At 43.0% G+C, this 16,195-nt stretch overlaps 1 protein-coding gene across 2 annotated transcripts in view; it reads right to left on the bottom strand.

Moving 5' to 3' along the window:
• The window catches only part of LOC147624300 (uncharacterized), a 46,134-nt gene extending 30,475 nt beyond the window's left edge, over nucleotides 1-15,659 (bottom strand). The window contains exons 1-16 of one of the 2 annotated variants that reach the window (XM_086819270.1): nucleotides 15,434-15,659; nucleotides 7,122-7,232; nucleotides 6,849-7,013; nucleotides 6,709-6,771; nucleotides 6,099-6,188; nucleotides 5,659-5,964; nucleotides 5,439-5,536; nucleotides 5,279-5,314; nucleotides 5,025-5,145; nucleotides 4,694-4,933; nucleotides 4,450-4,545; nucleotides 4,268-4,333; nucleotides 4,068-4,106; nucleotides 3,785-3,919; nucleotides 2,426-2,802; nucleotides 2,203-2,296 (exon numbers count right to left, since the gene is read on the bottom strand). In XM_086819270.1, the coding sequence (XP_086675396.1) occupies nucleotides 2,203-2,296; nucleotides 2,426-2,802; nucleotides 3,785-3,919; nucleotides 4,068-4,106; nucleotides 4,268-4,333; nucleotides 4,450-4,545; nucleotides 4,694-4,933; nucleotides 5,025-5,145; nucleotides 5,279-5,314; nucleotides 5,439-5,536; nucleotides 5,659-5,964; nucleotides 6,099-6,188; nucleotides 6,709-6,771; nucleotides 6,849-7,013; nucleotides 7,122-7,229 (2,034 nt within the window). In that variant the 5' untranslated portion in view covers nucleotides 7,230-7,232; nucleotides 15,434-15,659. The remainder of the gene's footprint in view (nucleotides 1-2,202; nucleotides 2,297-2,425; nucleotides 2,803-3,784; nucleotides 3,920-4,067; nucleotides 4,107-4,267; nucleotides 4,334-4,449; nucleotides 4,546-4,693; nucleotides 4,934-5,024; nucleotides 5,146-5,278; nucleotides 5,315-5,438; nucleotides 5,537-5,658; nucleotides 5,965-6,098; nucleotides 6,189-6,708; nucleotides 6,772-6,848; nucleotides 7,014-7,121; nucleotides 7,233-15,433) is intronic. The other variant, XM_086819271.1, reaches the window with a different exon arrangement.
• Nucleotides 15,660-16,195: the final 536 nt, after the last annotated feature.

Below are 16,195 nucleotides of genomic sequence, written 5' to 3'. Positions count from 1 at the left end.
GTCTCACCAGTGCTTGCACCACTACACCACTTGGGACGGCATCCCTCTCTGCTCTTCATCTACCACCTCGGGTACCGCAGCACCCGCCACCAGAGTCTGCATCACCTCATCTTCCGCTGCCACTACCACCTCGGAGTGCCTCTACATCTACCAATGCGATTCATCGACACTAACCACCTCTCGGAGTGCTTTGCCTCACATCGACACGAGCCTTCGTCATAGACTATGCTTCATCTCCGACATCATCTCTGCTTCTGCATTGGTCTTTCTACTCAGAGTCACCTCACATCAGAGGGCCTCTTGTACATATGTTCACTCACCATTATATATAGACTCACTCACCTATTTCATGCTGGGTTGTTTTGCTTTGATCTCTCGTACATCTGGTCCTTTCGTCCTTTTGCCCTCACACCGACACGATGCATGGAGAAGTAAGGGAGGGAGAGGCTAATGGAGCAAGTGCATGGTGCTACCACTAGTCCGGGGTAGGCACAGAATACAAAACACAACAAAGAACTGCTGTCCAGGAGGCAAAAAAAACAGCCCCGAATCACTGTTTTAAAATATATATATATATATATATAAGTAGATCTCCAAAATTCAGCCACCAAGGGAGCTAGAGGAGAAAAAAAACACAAGCTGAAAAACTCTTCTTGCTGATCTATGGAAGCACAAGATCTCTGATACCATGTGAGAATATGTATATATGAAGCGGAAGCAAGTAGAGATCACACAAGAGAGAGTAGACAGCCAAGAGAGATCCAACACTTGAGCCAGAAACTGAAAAGTATTGATTGAATTATGAATGAACAATGTCCATGCTTATATACATATCTGTAGAGCCAGTCAGCTTGTAGGGCTAGAGGACAAATGTCCATAATTGATAAAAATGCCTAAAATAGCTGAAAAAATATAGGAAAAATCCTGAATTACATCATATAAATATCTAGATAAATAGTGGCATAAAATGGAATAAAATGGGCTGGAGATGACATGTCCAACACTCGTAGGTTGACAAGTTTCTTGATTGTCTAAGCATTGGCATATCACTCATAGGGTGACAAGTTTTATGATTCATCACACACAAGATAAGGGACTTTTTTGGTTGTCTGAGCATTGGCATATCACTCATAGGGTGACAAGTTTTATGATTCATCACACACAAGATAAGGGACTTTTTTGGTTGTATGAGCATTGGCATATCACTCGTAGCATGACAAGTTTTATGATTCATCACACACTCTCTCGTGTTGCCAACTAATATTGATGCATGAGGCACCCTCGAAATTGTTCGCGAGAGTGATAAAAAGTTTGGAACTTATTGGGCTTAAGACTCGATGTCTAGACCAGTTGATGGTTGGACCGTTTGATACTCCGGGGTGGACGTAGTTCCACGGGGTTATTTTGATTCTAGGACTTTGGAGTCATGTGGATTTTCATCACGTTCGATAGGGTGTAACCCATGGACATGTTAGAGGTGGAATTTGTTATAACCATTGTCCTTCGGGATCTCTTTTAATGGAATTGCATGGACCTTTGGTTCATCTCAATTTGGTGGCATGAAAGTGGTTGTTAGCCAGATGTTGTCTTCAGGCTATTCAAGGACACCGGACATACACAGAAGTTGATAAGGAGTTTTATACTTGCCCTAAAGTAGACATTAGTATCTACTAGTTATGTGTGAAAACACAATCTCTCAATCTTAGACCGAATGTTTAGACCAGTTAACGGTTGGACCGTTTGATACTCCGAGGTCATGGGGATATTTTGATTCCATGACTTTGGAGTCGTGTGGATTTTCCACCTATTTGATGGGGTGTAACCCATGGACATGTTAGAGGTGGAATATGTTATAACCATTGTCCTTCAAGATCTCTGTTAATGGGATTGCAATGTCACGGCATGGCTTGTTGCCATTTACAACAGTTCATATAAAACCTCCTCATATGGTTAGAACCGCCAAAAATTTTCGTATGCGTGAAGCTCTCAACTTCCCACCAAGACTCACAGACATGTCTAATGAGAAACTCTAACGCCTATGTCACTAGCCAATGTCACACCATGGCTTGTTCCCATTTACATCTGTGCATACAAAACCTCCCCATATGGTTTGGATGGCCCAAACCAAAAGAACATATGAGGATGGGATTGAAAGGGGGTAAGCATGTACATATGACCACTATAGTTTGAAGAAAGAAGTACCTTGTTGATTCGTAGTATGCGTGGAGCACTCAACTTTCCCTGTGTAAGCACTGGCGTGATAGATCCCTCATAAGGGTGTAGATAAAAACTGCATCTTTAATGTTAGTGCACAAAAGTGTCATCAGTATCCTTTGATTCAAGGCTGAAAACCATTCAAGAATGGATTTAATAGCAATGAATGAACTGCAGGGTTCAAGAAAAGATAGCATAAGCAGATATATACTTTGTGTTTTCCCTAGGAGGAAGTCTTCCATGTAGCAAACAGTCCAAACACCATGAAGGAAGAGATTTATCGTCCTCAGTTCCGTCCAGCTCCGTGAGCTTTTTCCGCCATGGACCTCCCTGACAGCCCTCGGATATGATTGAAGGGAGAGACGAAGTCGAGAACTCAAATGCAGGATACATTGTTGGAGTGTGGTTTTCAGCAACCGAATGTGAATCCAAGTTTGTTGATACTCTTCCACTAGCATGATTACCGTTTCCAGCTTCACGACTGGATTGCACATCCCCATTTGCAATAGGTAACGCTGCTGCTTTCTGTCGTCTGCAGATCAACCAATGGGCGAAGAGTCCTCGAAGTGTCTCCTGGCCTAAGTTCATCTGCAAAATTTCAATACAAAGTGACTTCAATGATAGCATGAACTCAAAGAGGGGAACTCTACTTCATAACCTATGCTGCTATTCTCATTCGCCATTAGATAACAACTGACATCCGTCCATGCTTATACAATCCTACCATTCTCAAACACCATGCCAATGTGCAATGACAAAGGATCCTTGTATCCGTGTACCACAGCCGCATCTGGGTTGATATGGAAAAGCTGGAAGACTTGTGCATCATAGTCACAATGTAACGGTAACGGAACAGGAAAAGAAACAGGAGGCACCCCAAGAAAACAGGAACAGCGTATAGGAATTAGGGAATGGGAACAAAAACGCCACATGTGTTTGTGCGAGTATGCATGTGCGTGTGCGTGTGTGAGACACCCACACACAAAATTTGAGAACATACTTACCTTTCATACACTTAAATCATAAATGATCAGCATACCCAATGATCATGAGTACTAAAGAAAAACATATCTCTCACATTCATCATTTGTTTTTCATAGAATTGGCTTCTTCGGCAATACAAAAGAGATATTTAGCACTCTAGAAAAGGAGGGAGACGAGCAACGTGCATGAGAAGTGCCCATGGCTGCATTCTGCATACGGATGGCCTTGGTATCACAAGCCCCTGGCTGGCCTGAACCTTAGAGACCATGGTCAAGCACCGACAAGTGAGCATGACAAAGAAAATGTAAACCATGCCATCAATAACATTAGAGCTCAAGTATAAAGACAATAGAGCTTGGGTATAAAGAATTTATATACCCAAGCTCTGATTCTTTATACCCAAGCTCTGATGCTATTGATACCACTTTTTCGGGTTAAAATAGCATCGATAATCAGCAATCAGCATCATAATGAGGTCATGAGACAGCGGAGTCCAGACCCTTGCGCTAATCCTAATGAATTAGTGACTAGATGCATAACAGCAAATATTAGGCACTAAAGAACGATAATAGTCCAGCATTCTTACTTTTTGGTCTTCAGAAGCTCCCGGAACCTGGAGGTCAACAGCATACATTTCTGCCGAGAAGCATTGAGGCGTTTCAAGGTGAACAGAGATGCTCCCCAGCCGTGTATCCATCGTAAACCACGTAGGTATACTGACCTATAATCCCACCCCCCCCCCACACACACACACAAAAAAAAAAGCCTTATCAATGCATTTAAATTCCAATACAGATTAGAAAGCTGTTTAAACTACCTCTGTTTTTTCTTTAAAAAGACCCATCAAGAACGGAATTGCAACTAATTACCATTTCGAACAACTCTTTCTCCTTTTCTTCAAAGGTGACCTGGCAAGCAAGCACATGTGTGAGTTACATATCAAAAAGCTCTGACACTAAAATCCTACGCATTCTGCAAGGTCTCCATTCAAGAGGAGAAGTTTCACAATCAATACACCTGTTAACGGCCAGCCCTCGAATTTTTTTTTTGGAATAATCAACTTTATTACCTTGCCAAAGTCAGCAATTACGGCTCCTTTGGTGATCTCCCAGAGCTTTACAACTCCTGTGGCATCCTTTTTTTTTGGAAAAAAATAAAAGGAATTGAGAAAGCTAGATGGTGATTTTCTAGAAAAATCTAGAGGTAGGAAGCCCCCTTAAAGTAATTAAATTTTTCGATAGAAAGGCAGACCTTAGTCAACACATGCCGCCTATCATTGAGCACTGTATGCCGGACAATTCCAGGTGTTCCAGCCACAATACATGCTGGCTTTGTATTCAATGGAGTCTGCAGACATAATAAAGCCTTATTAAACCTTTAAACATTACTATAGTTTTATAAATCCCTTAATGTTGACCTAAAGGCCTTTGGCTCCTCAGTGTTCATGTTCTTGAAGGAGGATCAAATAAACCAATGAAATTAGATCTATACTTACAGGAGGAGAGCTTTCTAGGCATGCCCTAGCTCTAGCAAAGGGTAGAGTGCCAGCCACAAAAGAGCTTGCCCTAGACAAGTTTTTGGCTGCGCTTCGCTCTTTGGTGGGCCACTTGCGCAGTGAAGAGTCTGATGTTGCAACCCACAACCAGTCGTCACCTTCCAAGGCTAAAGAAAGAATAGGGTATTCCTCTGAACAGACAAGCAAGCTCTCACGAGATGACAAATCTGTCAAGTAGACCTGTTACCAAACAATACAATCCATAACAAAAACATCAACTTTTTCCCCTCTTAGCATTAAAATTCACAGTTAAGAAGAAACCAGAACTCACAGAAAGATCACGCCCGCCACTGTAAACATGATTGAATGAAGAAGTGGTCGCAAGGGCCCACACAGAGTCAGTATGGACAGCATAAGAGTGCACACACCGCTGCTGTCCCAAATCCCATAACCTGTTCCACACGACATCATACTTGGTTGAGATCAGGAACCAGCATAGAAAAAAACAGCATGCAAATGGCCAAACTAAGAGTTTGTATCTTATAATGCAATCCTTCACAAGCTATGAATGCCAAATGCACACACCTGATCATCGAATCCGAAGACCCAGACAAGCAGAACCTGTCCAAAAAAAACAACCAAATCACCTCATAAGGACATATGACATGACCTTATGTGGGCATGTTGACATGCAACTCATGCGGACGTACATATATAAAGCAGCCACTTCTTCCAGCCTTGTTACCTGCCAGAGGGATCCAGTGAGAGAGCCCGTATATTGTCGGTGTGGCCTTTTAACTTCATCGTCTTTGTCCCACTTCTAGGATCCCACACTCTAACTGCCTGTCACATATTAGCAGCAACTATTTTCAAGATACATGGCCAAATTTTAACCTAACAATGATCACGCCACAGTTTAAAAGTCTTAAGAAGTCGTTATCATATTTTATCACACACAGCCTAACCTTCTCTGTGCCTCCCGACACGAGTATGGTACCAGCGTCATTCATAGCCAAAGCATATACAGATTCCTTATGCCCCTTGGCTGTAATGGGTGTATAGCCTTGCAATGATGCCACATTTGGCACAGCAATGTTGTAGCTGGCCACAGTGGAGCGCTCACTACCCGTAATTTGACCAGGTGGCCCCGAGCTGACACTAGCTTCACATCCAGTTTCCTCCACAACAGCCTTTGATAAGGGTACATTGGCTGCATCCAAATCCCACACAAACACTTCGCCGCCAAGGCCGGCAGAGGCAATAATATTGCTCTACATTGTGCAGGAAAAAAGAAGCAATAAACACTTAATCATGAAGCCAACTAACATTCTCATCGTGGCCATAGCTTCAGCCGTGTTCTTATTGGTGCAATTACCAGGGTGGACAAACATCTTCAGGAACTTACATTCTTTGCTGCTGCAAGGGAAATAACATAATCCGAGTGCTGCCGGAACGTTTTCAGACAACACCCATCATCCGAAAAAGCTCCCCAAGTCTAAAATGATAGAAACACCCAAGCAAATCCAAAAATATTAAGCAGCCTCGTAAGAATTTTTAGTACTTGCACAAATAAGATTTGTTTTAAAATTGCAGAGTGAATGGCATCCACTTGACTTCATACAATTTGTCCATGTGGAGCAGTGATGTAGAGTGCCACATCATCTGTGCTGGCACAAATGACATGGCAGTCCACGTCACTTGCCCACATGGACGAAACACCCTTCCTTCGGGACACACACATTGCATATGATGTAAGAAAGAAACTGCAAAACACAATGCTATGGTTTAATCTACTAAATCTTAGTCCTCTCAACAATCTATCAATTTGCCTCCTGGGATATAGCCCAGCAGTAGCACTCATGCCTCCCAAGGAGGTACCAGGTTCAAATCTACCCTAGTGGCATCTAAACTCAGAACCCTCTCTCATCAAAAAATAAAATTAAAAAAAAATCTATCAATTTACTGTATATCAACTAATAAAATAGAACAGCATATAAAATCAAACTGGAGCACACCTTAATGGTAGTGTCAGATGAGCATGAAACTAGTGTTTTGCCCAACAAAACGGCATCATTTACCTGTGAAAATAAACTGGTTAAAAGCAGGCTAGATTAAATGGTAAAAAATGGGCTGACAAAGTACCAACACCACCTACCCAGTCAATATGTGATTCGAATGTTGCCGTACAAATGGCGGTTTCATCACTCACTTCCCACCTTTTCAAAGTCCCATCGCGACTGCCACTAAATAAGATGGCATTGCTTCCACCGTCATAGACAGGAGGAGAGCTTACTGTGAGGCAGTTTATCCCTGAACAATGCTGCCATGCACAAGTAGAACTCTTTAAAATTGCTAGTTCAAAACCAATAGCTCTCAGTAGCAATTCAGCACACAATCATGAGCATTCTATAGGGACTCAGACAAAAACCTTTGAATCATAAGAATCGCAAAGAACATATGTTAAGCGCCGTTCTTTGCGAGAGCGTGCTGCATTTGCCACATTGCTTGTGCTGCCTACACGATGCATACCGACCATCTCCTACACCCAGAAAAAATGTGTCAAAAATTTTTGTAATTGTAAACGGAAGGGCAACTGAACACGGAAAATCTAATCAAGCATGAAATCTGAAAATACACATAAGCATGCCAGATAAAACAAGATGACAAATCTCAACAGTACACCACACTAGGGGCCAGAAGATGGGCTGACCCCCCCCCTCCCCCATGGTTAGATTACCAAAAAGGAGTCTGCTTCCGATACAACTTTGCCGGTGCCCAGTGTTCACCACCACTGGCTACACCTGTTTCTTCCAATACAATATGAAAACAAGAAAACATAACATAAACTGAATTTGCTGACAATTCTCAGCACAAGTGCGCATTCCCGGCATCAAGCACATGCACGACAACTATGGACAGCCCATAGCACTCCCACATCAGCCCGGGACAACTCAACATCATCGTCTTCTTCCTGTCTGGCTCATAGAGCAAGTCGACCAGCCCTCAAAGGTTGTTTTCAGTAGTCAACCAGCCCTCAGTAGCCTTAGAAGAAATCGACCTGCAGTTGTACACAAGCCTGCAAGCCCCCGGTCAAAAAGAAAACTGTCCAGATGCCCACGACCAGCTCTTCCTCCCTATTTTTATCCTCTGTCCAGCCTCTGTTCAAGTTGGAAATCAGCCGGCCAGCAGTGGAGAACATGCAGAAGGGGTCGGCCAGCACTTTCCATGCACCTATTAGGTTTTTGCGCGGTATAAGGCTATAAACAGCCTGTATAAAACAGTCAAGCAGCTCCCATGCACCCAGAAAAGCAACTCACATAAAATTGGAGTCTTACTTAAGATTAGAGCGCTTCTTCCAGTTTTAGCTCCCAGGTGTGCTTTTTAGGTCCAGAAGGGGGCGCCTACTTGAAGGAGGCCCAAATAATGTCCAATGCCCAACTTTTGGCCGCCACATGTATTATTAGCATGTGAACTCATAAAGCTGTAAATTGAGTTTTTGGGAATACTTACCACCTGCAAAACACATGTAGACCACCTGTCAGTCCCAAACAGATGTGCACATACACGCCCACAGGGCACCCAAGCGTCCCCGGTCCCATGGACAACACAGGCAGAAATCTCAGGCATTGTCTAGGCAAACAAGACAAGTCATCCAACGATAAAATCAAAGTCATGCACACACGAGTGCAACTAGATTGGAAGAAACACCCATCTGCTCAGTTGTATCCGATAAAATATCCAGGGCTCATGATCCTCTTCCGGAACCTTCCCAGAACATAAATACAAAAGATCTCCAAGATAGCTAGTCCCAGAGAACTTCATCATGACAGGCTCCATGGGCCATACATGTACACCATGTCAGGTCCCACAAGCCACACATGTACTATCATGTCAAGCTACACCAGCCATACATGTACTGTCATGCAAGGCTCCATATGCCACACAGACACACCATGTCAGGCTACACCAGCCATACATATATATCATGTCAGGCTCCACATGCCACACACGAACAGAAGAAAAATAGAAGCTGTAAGGAATTTTGTGACAGTAAATTATGACAATGTCTAGAGAAAAATAGATCTTAGACTGTGTGAAGTTTACAATACGAGTATATCTTTAAGCTAGTAACTAGAGTGTAAGCCATATGAGGTAAGTTACTCTAGCTTAATCTTAGTGCCGGACAACTCCAACTGTTAAAATATTGATATTTCTTCCACCTTAATAAGATCCTGGTAAAATGGAAGTTCTGCAGCTACAAAGGTTGTTGTAAAGGCTTGAAAGGTTATTCATACAGTTGCCATAAATTATTGTTTTCATCCATATCTTTCTAATGTGAACCATTTAAAAAACAGAAAATGCAAATAGACACTGCATTAGGTCCCAATGGCTAAGACGAACACACACACGCCCCCTCCTCAAGACACACATAGCCATGTCCCTTTATAGAATATGGCTTACAACATGGAGTGGTTCTTCGGACATGGTTTTTGTCCCCTGAGCGTCCCATGAATTATATTAAGCAATTTCAAAGGATGGATTCATTGAGAGACCCAACTATCTCCACAAACACATCGCATGCCATGAGGATTGCCATTGGTCAATTGAGAGTGTCTTCCTTCAAATGGACACAGGAAGAGCATAGGGCATTCCAGGAGACATGCAGATATGCAGATTCTGCATGATTGGGGAGAGTCAAAGGAGGACTACATGTATAGGTGCCCAAGTCTAGTACGAGATACAAGGACGCTTCCACTAAGAGTTTGGGCCTCTGTCACATGACGTAGTTCACAAATCATACAAGTCTAGGTTATTTTCGCTAGAGATACCCCGTGACAAAGAGAGCTCTGCAAACTAGACAGCACGACACCATACGAGAATGTCATAGGCTTCTTTGGCCCTCCCCCTATGGTTATTATGAATATGCAGCCCTAACAAGACCAAAGAGGACAAACAGATCATGGGAGAAACACACCACGTCACTAGGGTGTGCTTGAGGTGTAACATGTGTGCTGACAACGGAAGATTAAAATGATGATTAAGGCTAAACAAAACATGAATTAACGCTAAACAAAATCACAAAGACACAACACAGAAGACCATAGACCTAAACTATTATATATTGCAATGAAGGGATATAAACAATAAAAAAACGCAGATCTAGATCATGCATGCTATGTAAACCTAGCTAGCTGTTACATCCCCAATTGAGCTGAGGACCGGTGTTACCCGAGGGTTAGGATAACCAAGGTTAAGGAGATGTGCTAACCCAAGGTTAGGTTAAGGGCTTGCGTTAGGGTTAGGGTTAGGGTTAGGGCTTAGTTGGGCATGGGGACTAATAGGACCCGCCTAGGAGGCTAAGGGCTAGCAAGGATGACGTCAGGATAGCCTGAAGACTACAATGGTCTCCTTCCCGAGGTTGGTTGTGGCATCTTTGCTCCACCAACTTGGAACCGTTTTCCCGAGAGCCTTCCTTCCATGAAACGCGTTTCATAAACGTTTCTTTCAAATCCCAGACGTTTCATAAACGTTTCATACAAAACAAGGGGATTACAAGCCCCAAAATTTGTATATAAGTTTATAATATGTAAAAAATATGTTGCCTTCCTTGAAAAACAATATTAAACATGCATCATTTACATATTAAAACGTGTTTTCAAGTCAAAACTAAAGAATCTAGGTTAAAAAACGCCTAAATCGTACAGTTCCCAGGTGGACACGAATGAAATGCGTTTCATTCATATGAAACATTTCATTTCATTCAAATTGAATGAAACACGTTTCATTGCAACTATGCATCCGACCCTCAGGACTGCCACTCTCTTGGGTTTTGCTGACACTGACCAGCCCCATGGGATTTCTACCCTAGCTGTGTTACTCTCCTTGGACCTGTGCACCGTCGTGGGACACCTTCAGCAGTTAGCGTTTCTGAGCTTGATGATCTGATACCAATGTCACATGCACGGAAGCTTTGTGCGTCTTCTTTCAGCCCTAAGCAATTGAATAGGAACCTTGATGCAAGTCACCAACAAAGACACAGAGAGGAGAGAGAGAGAGATAGCTGTGTGTTCAGTATATTATACAGTACAAAAAGCTATCAATAGGATTGTACAAATCTGTGGCCTTTGGCCTTCCAAAAAGAGAATCTAAAGACCACTAGGACTAATTGCACTTTCTTATAAGGTGAATTTGGGCTATCAATAGGACTGTACAAATCTGTGGCCTTTGGCCTTCCAAAAGGAGAATCTAAAGACCACTAGGACTGATTGCTGTTACATGCGGAAGCTCTGAGAGTCTTCTTTCAGCCCTAAACACCATCTAGAACATGCTGATGCAAAAACATAGACAGAAGAGAGAGAGAGAGAGAGAGAGAGAGAGAGAGAGAGCTGGAAATTCAATATTTTCATATGGTACAAAAAGGTACATAGATTCTTGCAACCATGGGCTACCTTCCATGAAAAGGTAGAACACCTAACACCTATTCTAGTCCTAGTCTAGACCCACACCCAAAGGGGGAGTGAATAGACTAAAACAATGAGCAAACTTGCCTTTTATAGGCTGGAGAATATCCCATGGACTGGCCGACTGCTGGTCAACCAGCTCCAGGACAAATAATTCACATAATGATGCAGTCGACAGGGAATACTCCACAAAAAATGCTCCTAAAATCTAATTCTGTTCTGATCATCTCTTCTTTATCTTGTTGCCTCCTTAGGATTAGTCCCTGTGAGAAGCATGTACATGTGTGTGCACATGACATCCCCCTCTACTAAACTTGATGACGCGATTCCAATCTGATTCTTGGATGACTGTCATCATCCCATGTTATTCCCGGAGTCCCTCTGTCATCCTTCCTACTCTGGCAACCTTTTCAATGAATGCACGGCCCGGGCCCCAAATCCACTCTAACTCTGAATAAGATCTAAGCATCTGTTCCATCCAGTCCCCAATCCGTTCATGCCTTGTCTCTGAACACCGTCTTGGTCTTCATTCCTGAGAAATGAGTCTGGCACTCTCACTCCACCCCTTGGAGGATCATCCTCCCTTGGAACCGTTGCCCGAAAGCCTTTCCTGGCTCACAGGACTGCCATCCCCTTTGGGCTTTGTGGAACACCACCAACCAACCTCCTGGGAGCTCTTCCCGGTCTTGTGTTCCTTGCCTTGGGCTTCGTACCTGAGCACTTTCCTGTACCTTGGACATGTACACCTTCATATGGGACTGAATTAGGGTTTAGCCTTGCTGAGCCTGATGCTCTGATACCAATGTTACATGCGGAAGCTCTGAGAGTCTTCTTTCAACCCTAAACACCATCTAGAACATGCTGATGCAAAAACGTAGACAGAAGGGGGAGAGAGAGAGAGAGAGGGCTGAAAATTCAAATATTTTCATATGGCACAAAAAGGTACATAGATTCTTGCAGCCATGGGCTGCCTTCCATGAAAAGGTAGAACACCTATTCTAGTCCTAGTCTAGACCCACACCTATTCTATGCAGACAACAGGTCTTCCTTGTCCTTCTCCCAGTCCAACACTTGCCAAATCTGCGCTTCATGCTCCAAAATCCCTGGTTCTAATCTCTTTTTCTGGCTGCCCCTTCAAGACTAGCTTCAGGACATGTCCATGGGCAAAACCTTTGCACATGACATCCCCCTCTGCTAAACTTGATGACGGGATTCCAATATGTTCTATCAGCAACCCATTCCTTTCCCTTTCCTGGAGTCCTTTTGTCATCCAATCCATCTCTGGCAACTCTTTTTCACTGAAAACCCAGCCCAGTCTCCAAATCCACCCCGACTCTGAATAAGATCTATGCATCTGTTCCATCCAATCCCCAATCCGTTCCTGCCCTGTCTCTGAACACCGTCTTGGTCTTCATTCATGAGAAATGAGTCCGGCACTCACTCCACCCCTTGGAGGATCATCCTCCCTAGTGGTACAAAAAGGTACATAGAGTCTTGCAGCCATGGGCTGCCTTCCATGAAAAGGTAGAACGCCTATTCTAGTCCTAATCTAGACCCACACCCAAAGGGGGAGTGAATGACTAAAACAATGAGCAAACTTGCCTTTTATAGGCTGGAGAATATCCCATGGACAGAAAATGCTCCCAAATTTTGGTTCTATTCTGATCATCTTTCTTTATCTTGTTGCCTCCTTATGGTTAGCCCCTTGTGAGAAGCATGTACATGTGTGCACATGACAATTGCACTTTCTTATAAGGTGAATTTGGGTATGTTCTTGGATTCATCTAGGTATATATATAGGCTCTTTGCCTAGCCCTTTATAGGCTCTCCACATGCCCATGACCTGGCCCACCTGCTGTCGACTAGTAGCTAGGACACAACCCATTGAAATATATAATTCCCAACTTCTTTTGTATGTCCTTGTCCACCCTGCCAACTACTGTCCTGACCTTACGGGGGATTCTTCTACATGCTCTTGAGCCTTGCAAGTGCCCTAAGCCTACTATTTATGTTTATCTGCTACCCAAATCAAGGATTAACCTGGAGATTAGTGATTAGCCATGTCCATGTGTACACATGACACTTAATTCTCACACTTTTACGTCATTTCTATTTAATTCTACAATTTTACCTTTTATGGGTAATGTATAATGTTAAAGACTTGCCATTTTTTAGTTGTTTCCATTTCCTAATTTTAATGACACTTCATTCTCACACTTTTACATCATTTCTATTTAATTCTACAATTTTACCTTTTATGGGTAATGTATAATGTTAAAGACTTGCCATTTTTTAGTTGTTTCCATTTCCTAATTTTAGGTCATTTCCATTCCATACACATCAACCATTTCGGTGTCAGTTTCATGCAACAATGCAATCGCCATCAAGGTGTGTCAAGGTAGGTTGGCCACTCAATTGTGTGAAGTCTCGGACAGTTCTGTATTCCACTTGATGTTGAAATGTTGTAAAATCATCCATGATGTTTATTAGGTAAAGTGCAAGGCACTAGAAATCAAGGTAGACAAGTCGGGCATGGGTGGGAAGCAACGTGGGCAGCCCACAAGAAGATGGGCAACCAAGAAACGTAGAAGAACCATCGTGGAGTAGGCCTATGGGTTGCCAAACTTGAGGGTGCCTTTTGTGTGTAGTATGGAATTGTATGGTGGTTTGTCCAATAACAAAGTGATCTAGGGATCCAAAGACCTTGTACTCAAATGAATACGTCATTTTAACTTTCCTTATGCTTGAGCGTGCTATGGAGCTGTCAAACCTAAGGTTGGATTAGTGAGACACTGGTTGTTAACCTGGATTCTCTAATCACATTACTCTAGTGAACTTAAAGAGTCAAGACTATGGTCTATTGGATCTGTTTCATTGGGGTTGTCACCAACTCCGAGCTCTAAACATTTGCCAATTCTTCTAAAGCTAAAGTGGCACCTCCTCATGTTTGTTCACTAGTCCTAAATCCCAGGAAACTTCGGTACCTTGAGGAAAAACTCCCTCCTGCACCTACCCCTGGTGAAAAAACACCCTTGGTAATCTCTTCCATTCTAGTTGTAAGCACAATTGGCATCTTTTTGCTCATGATGACAATCTTATTTAGCTTTCACGCAAGCTCTTTCTGCTTCTTCTTGCTGATTGCTCAAATGATGCAACGGGTGCTTAAAATGCAACAACATGATCACTCGAGTGATTAGCAAGGGCGCCCATTCTTGCATAGAGCTCAAGTTTTTGTATGCAAAGAGTGTCTGAGTGTGAACAACCGTAGGGGCTATCCGTGGTCAGGTCTGGAAGAGAAATGGGTGAAGGGTTTGGTCAAAATTAGTAGTGTGAAATCTGGATTTTTTTATTTCCACCCCAATTTTCTGTAAAATACTCATTGGTTTTTTGGAAGAAAAACCACATGTTTTTTGTTGAAAATATTCAAGTAATTCTTTGAGGAATAATTATGCATGCTTGTCACAGCCTTGCAAAGCTGATGAGGTGGCAGCTTCAGGGGAGGACATAAGCTCTGAAGAGATACTCAAACGGAGGGCAGCACAAAAGGATCCAAAACGTCTGAGAGCCCATGATACTCAAATGCAAATGACTCAGAGAAGCTGGAGGAGCCCACGAAAGAGAAGAAGGCCGAGAAAGCTAACTAAACAGGATGAAAACAGATGGTTCACATGAGCCATAGCTTGGTTTGGAGGCTGGTCAAGGAACCCCGTGTTTCTAGCTGACAAAGAACGACCCTGTTTACAAAGCTTGAAAGAAGCAACATTAAACTGACATTGCAATCACAAAACATTAGAGAACCGGGCACTGCTTCACAGAAACATTCACACCACAGTAGGTACAATGTCAACAATTCGAACCTGCACCAGCCAGCTATCCGATACAACAATTACAAATCATTGAGAAACTCTTGATCGGATCTGCTCAATGGCGTGTGCTGACAGCCCATGTAGAGTTTATGCTCCATGGTCATGTACACACCCTCCCCACCAAAAAGAAAAAAAAAGCCATTGCCACATTTTAAGTAAAGAGTTCCACCTATTTTGACCTAATAATCCAACTAATCGGAAGAAGCAACCGAGTTTGACCTGATGGTTGATAACATAACTTAACAATAAAGCATCATAATTAAGGTGTGCTTTTTCCTTAATGAAGAGGGCGATGAAAAGTCCTTTATCTTTTTTAAAATCAATTCTGTGGCGGAAGCTCATCATCAGAGCGAAAAAGAAATTTGAGAAACTTACTCAGAAAATAAAAAACGCAAGGAAATTGAGAGACTTACTCAGAAGAAGATGAGATGCTCTGATTTTCTGAAGGAGAGCATCGCTTGCCCCGAAGTTGTAGAAGAAGGGCTCCCACGCCCACAGCAGCAGCAGCAACCCAATTGGAGTTCAGAAAAGTCGATCGAGCGAAAGGGGTATGAGCTACACACAGAGCTGCGGGCGTAGGGAAAAAATACATAAAAACGATGCTGGCTCTGGCGATGAGCTGTGGAAGACCAAAATAAAGGGTTGAAGTAGAGAAAATGATGAAAACATAGTTGTCCTATGTGGACTGCCACCTAGGCTTGATTGTAGAACCCAAGTCTACATGGTTGCCACATCAGCTCTTCCCACTGTCACCAATGACCCACCACCCCTTGGATGAGGACTTGTTCAAGGGAGTGCTTTAGATGGGCCCACCGACAAGCCGGGACGCACATGGACGGGCACTTCGACACAAAAGATTCCTCAGGACAAGCACAAGAATGTCCATGGCAAGCTTAACCCACTTCCAAGGGAACACCATTCTTAAAGAATGTACATATGTTGTGGTTATAGTGTGGTGTAAAAATCGCCAAAGATAGGCATCTCCACTTCCATGGAGGAACCACCAACCCATTGAACTCGCAAACCTTATAAAAAATATGTAAAAACAAACATCTTCGCTCCCATGGAGGGACCACCAGCCCATTGAACTCACAAACTCTGCCACTATTGTATATAAGCAATGGCTCCCTCCACATGTTTCCAGGCCTGCTCTTATTGTACAAGCATGCACATGT

Source organism: Cibotium barometz, chromosome 25 (assembly GCF_041138505.1).
Source record: "Cibotium barometz isolate CiBa-2024 chromosome 25, ASM4113850v1, whole genome shotgun sequence".
NCBI classification, from domain to species: domain Eukaryota; kingdom Viridiplantae; phylum Streptophyta; class Polypodiopsida; order Cyatheales; family Cibotiaceae; genus Cibotium; species Cibotium barometz.
The sequence above is the reverse complement of the archived record's forward strand: the minus strand, read 5'-3'. Positions and strand labels throughout refer to the sequence as shown.